The sequence below is a fragment of the Syzygium oleosum genome, unplaced genomic scaffold (genome assembly GCF_021117445.2).
Source record: "Syzygium oleosum isolate NSW1041296 unplaced genomic scaffold, Sole_v2.1 Sole_v2.17, whole genome shotgun sequence".
Classification (NCBI taxonomy): domain Eukaryota; kingdom Viridiplantae; phylum Streptophyta; class Magnoliopsida; order Myrtales; family Myrtaceae; genus Syzygium; species Syzygium oleosum.
Window position 1 is genome coordinate 7,047,998 of NW_026607501.1, and position 13,853 is coordinate 7,061,850.

The 13,853-nt window shown below is 41.0% G+C and overlaps 2 protein-coding genes across 5 annotated transcripts; one reads left to right on the forward strand and one right to left on the reverse strand.

The window, feature by feature from the left end:
* Nucleotides 1–266: 266 nt before the first annotated feature.
* Nucleotides 267–3,045, reverse strand: LOC115678960 (transcription initiation factor IIB-2-like). 4 transcript variants are annotated; one of them, XM_056319428.1, is made up of 8 exons: nt 2,657–3,045; nt 2,233–2,257; nt 1,937–2,066; nt 1,724–1,854; nt 1,519–1,607; nt 937–1,013; nt 700–845; nt 267–562 (listed from the first exon to the last, which is right to left on the reverse strand). In XM_056319428.1, the coding sequence occupies exons 1-7, from the start codon at nt 3,007–3,009 to the stop codon at nt 712–714; spliced, it is 939 nt and encodes a 312-aa protein (XP_056175403.1). In that variant the 5' UTR covers nt 3,010–3,045; the 3' UTR covers nt 267–562; nt 700–711. The 4 variants fall into 4 exon arrangements, with proteins under 4 accessions (XP_056175403.1, XP_030458332.1, XP_030458333.1 ...); XM_030602472.2 differs by having other exon boundaries at nt 267–595; XM_030602473.2 differs by having other exon boundaries at nt 267–619.
* Nucleotides 3,046–10,229: 7,184 nt separating this feature from the next.
* LOC115678922 (uncharacterized) lies at nt 10,230–13,568 on the forward strand. Its single transcript, XM_030602433.2, has 4 exons — nt 10,230–10,882; nt 11,150–11,263; nt 11,348–11,632; nt 13,090–13,568. Exons 1-4 carry the CDS (start codon nt 10,364–10,366, stop codon nt 13,288–13,290), a joined length of 1,119 nt encoding a protein of 372 aa, XP_030458293.1. The 5' UTR covers nt 10,230–10,363; the 3' UTR covers nt 13,291–13,568.
* The last annotated feature ends 285 nt before the right edge of the window (nt 13,569–13,853 follow it).

Here is a 13,853-nt window from a genome sequence, read left to right on the forward strand (position 1 = left end):
TGAACTATTCACATTAAATATCTTTATATAGTTCAGGAACTAAATTAAACATGTACCAAAAATTCAAAGATCACATTAAACAAATTAAAAATTGACATTAGGCTAAAATTTAAGAACTATATTTAATAAGTTAAAAATTCAAAAATTAAATTACATATTGAGTTAAAGTGAGGAGATTATTTGTGCCGACATCCTACTAATTACTCATGTTGGGACAGGAAACTTGGGCCGTGTGTGTAGGGATTTTACATATTTCAGTCCAAAGATTGGAGGTGACGAGGCACTGACATTGAATTGCTTCAAGAGAAAGAGCACTACAATCGAGACTATGCTGAAAAATTATTTTGCCTAGAGGACCTAACAGTTACAGCATTTAAGATATCTTCCCTAGCGATATACGAGAGATCTGCAGTAAACCAAGAACCAGGAGGGTCTTGGTACATACAGAAGATCCTAGTCATGTACAAAATTTATCTGCCTTAAGCCCCTTCTTCCTCTAGCCATTACCCATGTCGGTATCTCAGAACGAATTTCTGCACTTCGTCTTCCATTTCACCTCCTCCTGGAACATTGTCGCAGCACTTGCTGAGGACACCTATTGCGATACGGCTTGAATTCGCTAAGAAATCGAATTCCAATGCCCAGATAAGTAGAGCAGCATCAAATTTCAAAGAATCTGGAGTGAAGCATAATCATCACCTTGGACGCATTTCAAGGGTGGCAGAGGTTTTTGAGATCCTCCTCCTTGGCAAACCAGCTGGGAATTATCTTCAACAGATGAGGGTAAAGATCCTTGTAGGAATTCTTAATAGTCCCTTCGGCTACTCTAGTGGCCACTGATATATCTGCAATTATGACCATTTATCTTATGTTCAGTCATTGACGCGGTATTAGCACGTGCATGAATCATAACCCAGAAGTCTTGAGCTTTCCAACCTTTAAGAGGCTTCTTGTCACTAGACAGCTGAGTTATGATGTAGATAACGGCTGCTGCAATGGATATAGGGCTCCTCCTGCATAGATTGAGAATAAGTACTTATACAGATGAGAACAATCGTGTGAACACTAGTAAGATGGTCCCAACTCTTCTGCCAAAAAGTTATTGCATACATGTGCCTAGAAAATTCTAACAAGCCATAGCGCATACTTTGGGGTATGCATTTCCTCTGAAAAAATTGTGGCACAAAAACTCATAAAAAAAAAAGCACCGTAAGGTCGCTACGCACAAGACCATCTACAGTGTGCCCAAAGGTACCTTGCACCTGAATCTCATAACAAACAGCTGTTTGTCTATTTAATGCATGACGCTAACAGAGAAAAAGCAACCTTTGATTATTCAGCCATTAGCTAGATGCATACAGAAATCAGTGATAAACAAAATAAAATTTGGGCCTCTTAAATTTTCTGCATTTAGAAACCCGGAACTTTCTTCTAAGTTTTCCTTTTTTTCTGGATAGAGAGCAAAAACTTGCCAATTGCCAAACACAAATTATCAACATAAATACAAGAAAATCTGACCTTATGTCAAGCTCTTCAGACTTCAGGACAACTTCCTGGGCAGCCTTAACTTCTTGATTCGTCATTCCAAGATTAGAGCAGAAACGTCTCTAAGGGTTCACAGAAAAAATCAATGGCTCGACTCTCTCGCTCAAGAAGTTGAAAGAAAAAAGTAGAAGCAAGTGGGAGCAGCAAAAAGACCCTTATTTTCCACCAAGAAGCATACCATGTAATCTGCAGCATGTATGGCTCCCATTTCTACGGATTGACCCATCTCGCCCTCCAGCAGCTTTACTATGAACTCTTTTGCTCTGCCAATTTCCTTTTTCGTAGCTCCATTGGCGACAGAGCATATTTCTAGTCGTGATTGACACATTACACGTTCAGATAATTTACAGCCCAGGAGTCTACTTCTAAGCAAATACAACACGAAAATTACCTTTCACTGTGCGAGGTTTGTTCTCTTGCCGGCAAGCGATATAGAGGCAAGCAGCCAATATCGCATCAAGATTCCGTCCTTTCAGAGGTTTCTGATCTTCCACCTTCTTGTATATCTCATTCGCCCGGTCCTGTGAGCCAAATTCACGAGCCTGTTTAACAGAAAAATAAACCACCGAAACGGGCTAGAACAGAAAGACAAGTAATTCCGAACCCGACATTGTTCAGAAAAGTTACTAGCATTCTCAGCGATCGCAGCATATACCCTCGAGAAGCAAGAAAATAGAACTGGCATACCTTTATCGTCGTAACGAGTCCTAGCCTGAAACAACAAAATTACACCAGTTACCTCAAGAAAGACCATAGTTATTATACAGGGAAGAGGAGAGCAAATGCCCCAGAGCTTGCACAAGACAAATCAAACACAAGCCATGCCCAAGTCCGGGAGATTGAATTGACACTGACCGTACCAAGCAGATCTATAGTTCCATACCCTAACACGAGAAGCGTCAAATGCACCCCACCTTGCCCTTAGCAACAGCAGAAGCTGAAGCTCATACAAGCTTAAAGAATTCACATCATCGTTACCCAGAGCCATTGCTCTTCCTAAAATTTCTCACAATTCACAACAACAAATTGGAAGATACAGCAACAAGAGCCAGTCGCCCGCATACCCACGACGGAACCCACGAACGCAACGCCGAGAATTCGAGGCGTTTACCTATCGGACATGATGGCGATGGACTTGAAGGCCTGGATGAGGTTGCGGTCGGGGTTGGCGCCGCGGCCCTGCCACTTGCCGAGGGAGGAGCTGAGGAACTCGCCGGAGGAGCCGTTGGGCTTGGAGATGACGGTGGAGAGTCCGCCGTCGGTGAGGAGGGGGTTGTAGGGCCCGCCGACGCGGACGGGGTCGTTATCGTTGGACTCGTTGGCGAAGGTCCGCCACTCGGAGGTCTCGTCGATGGAGTGCGCCTCCAGCACCAGGCCGCACTCCGAGCAGATCGTGTCCCCCGCCGCGTGGTCGAACACCACCTCCGTCTGCTTCCCGCAGTCCCTGCAGTACGTGTCCGCCATCTCCCTCCCCCCTCCCTCCTAGAGAGAGAAAGCCCTCGTCCCTCCTAGAGAGAGAAAGCTCCCCCCCTGCGCTTTCTCCTAGAGAGAGAAAGCTTCCGCGTTCCCCCCACCCCACCCCACCCCTGCGCTTTCTCCTAGAGATAGAGAGAGAAAGCTTCCCCCTGCGCGATTCTAGAGAGAGAAAGTTCGGGCGTCGCTGGCTGGTATTATTGCTGTTGTTTTTTTTTTTTGTAAGTTTGGGGTTTGGGGGTTTATATAGAGCCGTTCGGCTGGAGGTTGAAGAAGAAGATGGAGGGGGGGGAGCCAAGAAATTGGAATTTTTTTTTTTTTTGGATAAATTCGACAGCATTTATTTCGTTTTCCTTTTTCCGGAAGAAAAAAAAATTCTTTTCTTGTTGTTTTCTTCTTTTTTATCCCTCTCTCTGGAAAAAGGAAATATGTAGTTGGTTAATTCAATTAGGATACTTGATTTTTTTTCCTAATTCCCCCGAAAAAGGAAAAATGTCGAGAATCGTACAGTAAGGTTATGTTAATTATGAGATTATGGTTGCGTCCGTCACGTTCGGGATAACACAGGTATCGTTCGCGATTGAAAAAGGTCTTTTCCCCGAAGGAGTGACCGTGTAAAAAGGAGAATTGAATTGGGATATTGCTTCTTCTTTTTTTAATTTCCTGTAAAGGAAAAACGTCGAGAATCGTACTATGTGCTTATGTAGATATGGGATTATTGTTGCATCCACTGTTAAGGATAACAGGAATATCGTTAACAATTTAAAAGGTCTTTCTTGAAGGAGCGATCGTAAAAGAAGAGAATTGAACTGGGATATGGCTATTTTTCCTAATTTCCCAAAAAAGGAAAAATGTCGAGAACCGTACTCGTAAGTAGGGGTGTCAACGGGTCGGGTCGGGCCGGGTTTTCATGATACCCGACCCGACCCGAAACAATGAATATATGTGAGCTATCGCACACCAAACAAGACCTCGAACATGATATAGCAAAGACAATCGGGTCGGGTTCGGTTCGGTTCGGATCGGTTCGGGTTCGTGTTTAGAGGTTTACTAATCATTATTGAAATGATACAAAAGATAGAACAGAAAGGGGCTAAGTACATTGATAAGGCTTCGTTGACAAAACAATAAGCTGGCCTTTGCGGCTAATATGGACATTCTCTTTCCAACTATAGATACCCCATCTACATTTTTGTTAGTAGATGGGCCTTGACAATTGTTGTTTCTTCCTGCGGAAAAATCAGTCGATTGCTACGCTTTCTACCACCCATCAACTGTAGAATTCCTACCCTAGCGAAGAGCTTGTGTCTGCAGCTTCATCGTTACTCAAGCTAGATGGCATCTGTGTGGCAGAACTGCATTCCGCATAATGCAACGAGAAAACAGAAGCAACCAGATTCAGTGAATGCTGAAAGTCTTGTCAATAAAGGTAAAGCAGGAATTTGGGGGAAAGTTACAGCAAAGAACCCCGAGAGCATTGCAAAAGCTCCGAATTTGAACACTCAACCAAGAATTCAGCCCAATGTAATCCCGCTGGATACGAAAATCAAAAGCCAAGCAACACCACTGTCGCACCTTAAACATCGCTTGAAATTCAAAGCACGCAACACTAGCACTATAATCACGAATTACAACACCGTAACCCCTTTACCCCAAACTACACCCGAAACAATGAGAACGAGCAGAACGCAACTAGAATCGACCAATCGTGCACCCGAGAGAACGGGAGGAGCACGCAATCAAACGAACGAGCCAATCTGGGTGCAAGAATCACTTTAACGCGACGACCCCATCCAGCGAACACCAACCTAACACCCAAAGGGGAAGACTCACCCGAAGGGACGGGACGGCGAATCGTACCGTGAGGTTATGTTAATTATGGGATTATTGTTGCGTCCGTCGCGTTCGGGATAACACGGTATCGTTCGGGAACGAAAAGGTCTTTTCCCCAAAGGAGTGACCGTGTAAAAGGAGAATTGAATTGGGATATTGCTTCTTCTTTTTTAATTTCCTGTAAAGGAAAAACGTCGAGAATCGTACTATGTGCTTATGTAGATATGGGATTATTGTTGCATCCACTGTTAAGGATAACAGGAATATCGTTGACAATTGAAAGGGTCTTTCTTGAAGGAGCGATCGTAAAAGAAGAGAATTGAATTGGGATATGGCTATTTTTCCTAATTTCCCAAAAAAGGAAAAATGTCGACACCCCTAACTGTAAGCTCCCGTATATTATGAGCCTGTTTTTACATTCACAGTCGTGACGAACACGAGTACAGACTGTCGGATGTGCGACACACGAGTACAGACTGTCGGATGTGCGACGTTCATGTCTCGAATCAGCTTCGCAGTCGGATTCTCCCTCGCATCAATAACCTAGCACCGAGTACCTCGGTTACTTTGGTCATTGTAATGTGATTTGATTAAGGAGGCGATGTTTGAGGGTCCGTTTGAAAATATAATCTTAAAAAACGATCATCGATATCGCTCGAAATAATTAGTTGATAAAAAATGTTTTCATTATCGACAATCGTTCGTGTCTAAATGTTTTCATAAACAATGAAAATATCTTTTGTTTATTTATTTTTATAAGCGATCATTTCTCAAAAAAATATTTTTTAAATTATTTATTTTATCAAATCATTGACCTATCTTGATAAGTGCAATCACTTTCCTTTGAAAAAGCGTGTTAAATGAAAGACAAGGACGTTTCAGAAAACGGGGCGCCGTTTTCCTCTTTCGCCAAGAGATAAAGAGTTAGAGGCGAGCGAAGAAGACGGTCAACAACTGAACAAAAACATATAAAGAAAGAGAGGCGAAACGCTCCGTACGTCAATGAACACGGGTCGTTTCTCCTAAAGTTCGAGAATAACGACGTCGTTTTTTTTATTCCGATGACTATTCCTCTTCTTCGACGGATGAACAACACTTTTTTCTAACCAAAGATGGATTAGGGCACCGACCATGCATGATTGCAAGAGTGATAAGTGACAAATTGATGAGAAATTATCGATTTGATTGCACGAAATGATGTACATATCGATTTGTTTTAAGTTGAAAGTATCGCTCGTCTCGCCTTCTTTTTTTTTCTTTTGCGATTTCTCTTGTAGTGAATAATGAAAAGACGGGAAAAAGACACGGTTAACATGTTTCCGCTACCATCTAACTTCGACTGCTTCTTTACGTGATTAGTTAGCGACTCATTTTTTTTTTCTCCTCTCACGATCACCTAACTACGCGTGTGCTAACACATGCCCAAGCGCTAGTACATAATGTCTTCAAACTTTGAAGATGTCAAGTGTTTTGTGGTAGTAATTGTTGATGTTTAGGGTGAGGTAGAAAATTACGACATAGTGTGTGTGGTGGATCAACCCCAATTAGGGTTAATTGCCATGTATATTGGAAGAGTGATCGGTTATAATCAGGTAACAGATAAAAACGTAATTATAAAAAGACCCCGTAGTATATATAAATTATGCATGAAAAATAATTAGGTAGTTGGATATGATGGTGCAGGAGATGACTATCAAATTTTTAAATGCGAGAAGCATAGGACTCGGTTGGATTGCGGCTTAATTGAACTTACGACTCGATTACATTTTTTGGTAAAATCACAAGACTTGATTGAGCCATTGAAAGGTTTGGACTGCAATTTAATTTCATCCATAATTTACTTGTGGTGTAATTCACCATTTATTATGAAAATATCTAATATGACGTGTTACATGTTGTTGCTTAATACGTGATAAGATGATAAAAATTAAATAAATAGCTCAGAAAAAAACATTGAAATTCTATGGCTGTGACCAGACGACCGCCTCAATTGCACAAGAGAGATTCTGCCGATATATAACTAGTTCCTAAAAGAGAGTCCGTGACATCCAGAATTTTCTGTGTCCAAAAACAATGCTTAGGTTATAAAGCTAAATATTATTTAGCTTAGAAATCGGGTGGACACGTAAAAATCTTAGTTGGATCTTAAATTTTGCGAAGCATCGGAACCACAGAGACTGATTTTGCTGCGAACGTAATCATCCCGAGTCCGACGTGTTGAAATTAAATTGATAAATGTTGATGTATATGATGATGGCTAGAGCGATGTAAATTAATTTACCGTCATCTTAGTTATCGATGGGGACGGATATTTTTCGAATTATATTTTTAATGATTATCGAGTTTGAATTTACTAAATCGAGATTTTCCCAGCATTCGGTATGATTTACTAATAATTTTGGTAAATTCAAGTGTCATGGATTATATTATTTATTTTTAACCTTAGTTAATTATTACTAATCATAATTTACTTACATTAATGGAGAATCATTCATTGGCCGAAGTGAGGGATTTCTTTCAATATATGGTCACCCTCTTATCTACCCATATTAAGACACATGTTAGCCACTTGTCCTTTAAAAATATTTCATGTTAAGCCTTTTGTTCTCTAAAGTTTGGACACATAATGCTCACTTATCGTTTTAATAGTGCATGAGGCCAAGCGTCACTTTCAGATTGAGACTCTTATACTAATTTTGGCACCTAACACTAAGCCATCATCACCCTTAGTATTAGTCAACACTCTTATATTCTGATCCCATTCCACTTGGCCATATAATAGATTAGACTTTACCACATGTAACTCTAAACTGAAGGCCATCTTACATCTAGGAATGTTACTCCAAGTCATTCATCTTTCAACTTTAGTAATATTATACTCAAATTCACCTCGGCCATATCACTTTACCTTCAATTTTCAAAAGAAAATTTCTTCTAACTTTTGATCTTGGATTTTATCTATCAAGAATCACGAGGTGGTTAAGGCATTTGATTGTTCAAGTTTATTTGAAGTAAGTGAAAATTCTAGGCGTTGAGTTAGATTAATCTACTTAGTGTTCTAGACTTTGTTGTTTGTTGTGTGCAAATTTTGATTTTGGGTTAAATCTAACGTTAAGTGTGAGTATGTGCAATAGTATTGTAAAGGTATTGTAATTGTTTGATTTATCTTGTTGATTATGTACATGCCTAAAGGTGTTTGATTGGTTTTCTTAAGGTGTAGTAACATATTGTACTTGAAAATGATGACTCTAAGCTTGGAAATGTTATCTTTTTAATTTCATATTCAACCGTCGTTGGTAATATCTAGCTTAATTTGTTGATCAAATTCACTTGTTCGATATGTGTTTGATTGGTTTTCTTAAGGTGTAGTAACATATTGTACTTGAAAATGATGAATCGATGTTATCTTTTTAATTTCAGATTCAACCATCGTTGGTAATATCTATCTTAATTTGTTGATCATATTCACTTGTTTGAATATATTCACTTGTTTGATCAGATTCACTTCCTAAATGTATCAGATTCACTTCCTAAACGTATCATATTCACTTTTCTAAATATATTCACTTGTTTGATCATAATCACTTTGATCAGATGCACTTTTGGAATGTATTTACTTGTTGAGTATATTCATTTGTTTGATCAGATTAATTTGTCTGAATATATTCACTTATTTGATCGGATTCACTTCCTGAATGTATTCCACTTACCGAGTATATTCATTTGTCTGAATATAGTCATTTGTTTGATCAGATTCACTCTGTGAATATATTCACTTACTGAGTATTCACTTGTTTGAATATATTCATTTGTTTGATCAGATTCACTTTCCGAATATATTCACTTGTCTGAATGTATTCATTTGTTTGATCAGATTCACTTCACGAATATATTCACTTACTTAGCATGTTCACTTGTCTGAATATAGTCATTTGTTTGATCAGATTCACTTTATAAATATATTCACTTATTGGTATATTCGTAGGTCTGAATGTATTCATTTGTTTTATCAGATTCACTTCCAAAATATATTTACTTGTCTGAATATAATCATTCATTTGATCGTATTCACTTACGATATATATTCACTTAATGAGTATATTCAATTGCCCGAACATACTTCCTTGCTGTTTATATCTGGTTTCTGAATATAATCCCATGTTGTTTCCTTACTCGATTGTTTGACTACGGTATTTCATTTCGTTGATGAATGTGTGATAAAATAAGAAAGAGGGCATTGGTATTGAAACACACGCAATTATTTTTTATCATTACTTTCATGAGAAATGAAAGGAGGTAATCATGTTATCATCTTGTGATTGTTGAAAGGGCAACGAAAGTGTATTTCGAATGAAAAAAATGTTATGCACATGTGGAAAGTATTATGAAATGCAAATTCAGTCGCCCACGTGTTAGTGGCGACGATGCCCGAAATTTGGATGCCCCACGTGCCATTTCAGATTTGTAGGATGGTCCCTTTTGGACATGACGATGGTGGGAACGAGATGATGCCGAAAGCCATCAACCCTTGAGTTGGATGATAGCTTGGTTAATGTTCAGGTATGCTTTTGGGTTAGTATTGGTGTAGAGACGCCAATTGACCCGACCTTTTTCCTATGATATTTGTATTTTGCTTGGACGATGTAGTAAAATTGTAAAATTGATGTTTAATATAAATAATGAGGCATATGTTCATTAACTGAACTCGTGTGATTTTCTTATAAGGGAGGTGGCGAAAATTTGGTTGTGCTACCGCATGCGTAATTATAATTATGAATTATAATCGGTAAATACACGTGTCACATATGATATTATGAGGCGTCACAGAATCAACAACAGCCACCTTCGGAACAGTCACCTTTGTTACCGCAATCACCTAACACTGTTGCATAACGGTGAGATCGGATTTCGGTGGGCATCACAAAATTGATGAGATGAGATCCACAACGATCAATCAACGGCCGCTAGCAGCTTAAGCAGTGGCCCCGACACTCAAGGTACTTACAAGCCAAAGATGGTCTCCAGCAGACAGTTTCTATTGGCGTTAGCCTCCAAGAAAAAGGTTTCCCCGAGCCGAACCGAGATCGGCCCTCGAGCGCAAAAGGTAGAAGGGAGCTCGATTATAAGAACCATTTATCGAGCAGGGACAAGAGTCGGCTTTAGTGGTATTCTAGATATTCGATCGGAGCTTCGTTCGGGATCTTTCCGGGCTTTTTCCGGTCCCGAACTCCAAATGCCGGATAGGATATATTTGTTTGCCACCCTCTGGAAGAAGTATTTGTGATTGGGCCGGATCGGCCTGGACCGGTCCGGTTCTTGCTGAGCGGTCGAACCGCCAAGATCCGCCCAGGACGACCATTAACGCCTTAAGCTTTCGGGATTCAAAGAAGAACTCGCAGGCGAACTCGTAAATCGGTTCGCGATTTCTCCATCCGCCGCCGCCGCCGCGACGGGGACCTCATCGGAGGAGAAGGAAGCGGCGGATTCGACCGGCTCCGGCAACCCCAGAAAAATGGTGGCGATCTCCCTGTACAGAGGGAACCTCCACCGGGTGCCCGACGTCCCTCGCCGATGGCTCATGCCCGATCGCAACCTCTCCCCCAAGGACTTCAAGTCCCTCCTCCACCGCCGCTCTCGCGCCCTCTCTCGCGCCCCCTCCGCGTCGATCCCTCCGGCGGTTCCCGACCTCGGTTCCGGTCCGGGCCTCCTCGACGACGGTCGGCCCCCGCTGGAGCCCGAGGCGGAGAAAGGAGCTCCTGACCTTGGTTCTGGTCCGGGCCTCCCCAGCGACGGCCGGCCTCCGCTCGAGCTCAAGGCGGAGAAAGGGAGCGTCGAGGTTCGCGGCGAAGGGACCTCGCAGGGCGGCGTCGCCTTGAAGGAAGAGGTTGATGACCATAGAGAAGCCGTCGACGGTGCGAATCGTTCGCCGGAAGCGAAGCCTGATTGGGCGGGCAAGTCCGTCGATGGCGGTGGAGGTGTCCAAGTCTTGCCTGCCGAGAAGGTGGAGGAGCCGGTAAAGGATGCGGTGCAGGTACGGGAGTTTAGCTTTGGCTATTGAGTTTTTCCATCCTTCTCGCATAATTCGAAGGGAGAGACATAGTTCAATTGCTTGTTGTCTGAAAGAATATGCGCTGGAACTAAAAAGGATGTTTCTTTATGGTGAATTTGGCGTTGATTAGTTGCAATATGAAAATTCGTATCTGTCCGAACCTCGGGAGAATTACCATTTGCAAGGCTGTGTACTTTCTATCCACCTATTCAAGTGACTGATAGAATTTGATGTACTTTTACTTGCTAGGCTGTGGATAAAGTCGATCCACCAACCGACAAAGAGAAAAGGAAGAAGGCTGTTGAGGAGAAGTTGGAACTTTTGAATGCCAAGAAACATAGTTTAGTGCAAGTTCTGAAGCAGGTGAGTGGACTTCTTCTTCTTTTCGCAGCGAAACTAGACAAATGCATGATTTGCCGATAGAGAACTAATGTGTTTTGCCGGTAGATCCTGAATGCAGAAGAGGAATTGAAGAGGAGGAGCATGCAAGGAATGGCTGTTCGGCCATCTGTTCCACTTCATGTGGATGTTATGAATGACTCTGGCTCAATGACCAGGCTTAATACCCCTAGAATGGGCTCCGAGGCCCACCTTGGCGGTGATGCGGAAGGGGGAGAAGCAGATGATGCCTCAAATCATATCATGCCTTCTCGGCCTATGCATCGCATGAGCAGCGTGTCACCATCTTCGGAGTCCCCTCTTAGAAGGACTGCCTTGTCGCAGTACAATTTGGTATGAACAGCCATGTTTCTCTGAATTACTAATCTTTTGCATTATACCTGTTTGCTTGAGACCAGGGAATGACTCAGTTAGCTCTTTGTTTAGAGCTACACCTACAAAACTGTATGTCTGATTGGGTTTTCTTACCAAGGGAAAGCTGAATATTCAGACTGCAAATTTACAACCTACGCTGTTTCTGAAAATGTTTTGACTAAATATACCTTTAGTTAAATACATCTATTGTTTATCACAACCATATCTCTGATTCAAACCATCTTAAAGAATTTTGTATCAACTACACGGAATACTTCAAATGGTCTCCCAGGGAAATTGTCATTTGTAATAGGGAGGCAGCTACAAGCACGTGTTTGATAGCTAAGGTTGATATTCGGATAGATGAGAAACAAGTCGTGCAACAGGATGATTTAGCACAGATCAGTTAATAGCATTGTTGATGCTCACTCAACATTTTAAGATTGAACTTTGACGTGGTATTGGAAAACCACAAGTAACTGAGTGAGGAAAAGCTGTTAGTGACTCTATATTTCCAGAATAGTTTTCTCTGTCCACCATTCTGTTTCGATAGTCTTATGGCAGCTTTTCCTTATTGGATGTGTCTCTAAAATTTCATTACACAAAATGGAAAATGAAAATTTTGAATGATCAGGAAAGAAGAATCGGAATTACAACTCTTTCTGCATGAGCTTTACTGGGTTATTCCAATGCTAATGGACTTTCTTAACCAATCTGTATGTAGAAATTATAACATTCGGCTTTTTACTTTCAATTATTTTATGAAAGAAAAAGTTGGGTTTGCTTTTGAGAGTTTTGGTCCCTTGGTATAGGAGCTATTGAATGTGTATGTAAACATAGAAGCACATTAGTGCCTGGTGGTGATTATATGCTAAATAGTAATTGAGGCAGCCATTAAAAAGTTGCTGTTTCTGATTTATTTTTTTTTGTTTATACGTCACATTATATGAAATTTGAAATTGTACAAGCTCATCCTTTTTCGTTGCTGGCCAAAACTGCATAGTAATCAATGATGAGAGGGTATAATGGGGAGATGTTGAAGATGTGAGAAGTAAACTTATATGGTGCATTAGCTATGATATGATGCGGGCAGTTTTGAAAGGCAGTGGCACTCAATGGGATTTTAAATTCTCAGCCTCTCACCTTCTCCAAAAAGGTAAGAAAGAAAGGAAACAGGTTGGAGCACATATTATCCTCCTTAGCAAGAGGGGGAATGCTGTCCTTGTGATGTAGTATTTGCTCTTATAAGAGGAAGACATGATGAAGGATGTATATCATCTTGATAACTACGATTGGATCATTATGTAAAACTTTACAGGGAGCTCCCGTATCGAGTGAATTTAAAGTTGTCTCAAGTACAAATCCAGACACTAGAATTCGAAGTTCATATAATTCCAGAGAGAACCATAATATCTGGTGCATACTTTTGCTTGCAGGTTCCACATCCCTCCCGATCAAGCTTAGCCGTCAGTGGTAGTCCATCCCGCTTTGCTCTCCCCGCTCCCCAAGCTAATCTAGCAAATCTTCCTGCAGTTTCTGTCTCAGGAACAAATTATGTTGCATCCTCACCATCTCCAGCAGCATCTGGTGGCACTTCGGTTTTCAAGGATGCTCGACTACCTAGTCCGTGGAATTAGAAATTACAAGCTTCACTAGATGCATTGAGCTTTATTTACTGTTCTTTCCATTCATTGTGTAAATTTGTAATTGGCTATATCCACCAAGGACCTGAGCCGATTTCATAGTGTTAGTTTAGGGGATTCCTCCAAATTAGTGGCGGGATGATAGTCCGTAGTTTTCTTGATTTGGATACTTGATTGGACCTTACTGACTTGTTGCTGTCCTGATTGAGCCAGTGTTGTAAGATGATCAGATGCAGTGAAATGCTAAAGAGCTTTAATTTCTAGAAACTTAATTGGCGGCGTGGAACCCTTGTTTATGATTGTATTTGTCAACTAACACTACTTGCTTGGTTGTCAGGTAACCTGCTTTGGTGCGTCAAAAGGTGACTGCTGTGGTGTTTAGTTGTTTCCGAGGGCTTCCAGTTTGTCTAATCCTTATAATTTTTCAGACTTAGATAGGAAAACATTTCTTATTTATCAGGGGAGCTGAAGATTCAATACATTTCTTGTTTATCACGAGTGTTGAATCACGTTCTTATGTAAAAGCTTTCGGTCGGGAATCCAAGAAAGCCTTTTGG

Bases quoted from the DNA above. Each gene is read 5' to 3' on its own strand.
- LOC115678960 (XM_056319428.1), bottom strand. From the start codon at position 3,009: ATGGCGGACACGTACTGCAGGGACTGCGGGAAGCAGACGGAGGTGGTG. The intron at 1,855-1,936 runs GTAATTTTCGTG...AATCACGACTAG, and splicing joins CAAACCTCGCACAGTGAAAG to AAATATGCTCTGTCGCCAAT. The intron at 846-936 runs GTTGGAAAGCTC...TCATAATTGCAG, and splicing joins TGACAAGAAGCCTCTTAAAG to ATATATCAGTGGCCACTAGA.
- LOC115678922 (XM_030602433.2), top strand. From the start codon at position 10,364: ATGGTGGCGATCTCCCTGTACAGAGGGAACCTCCACCGGGTGCCCGAC. The intron at 10,883-11,149 runs GTACGGGAGTTT...TTTACTTGCTAG, and splicing joins CGGTAAAGGATGCGGTGCAG to GCTGTGGATAAAGTCGATCC. The intron at 11,633-13,089 runs GTATGAACAGCC...TTTTGCTTGCAG, and splicing joins CCTTGTCGCAGTACAATTTG to GTTCCACATCCCTCCCGATC.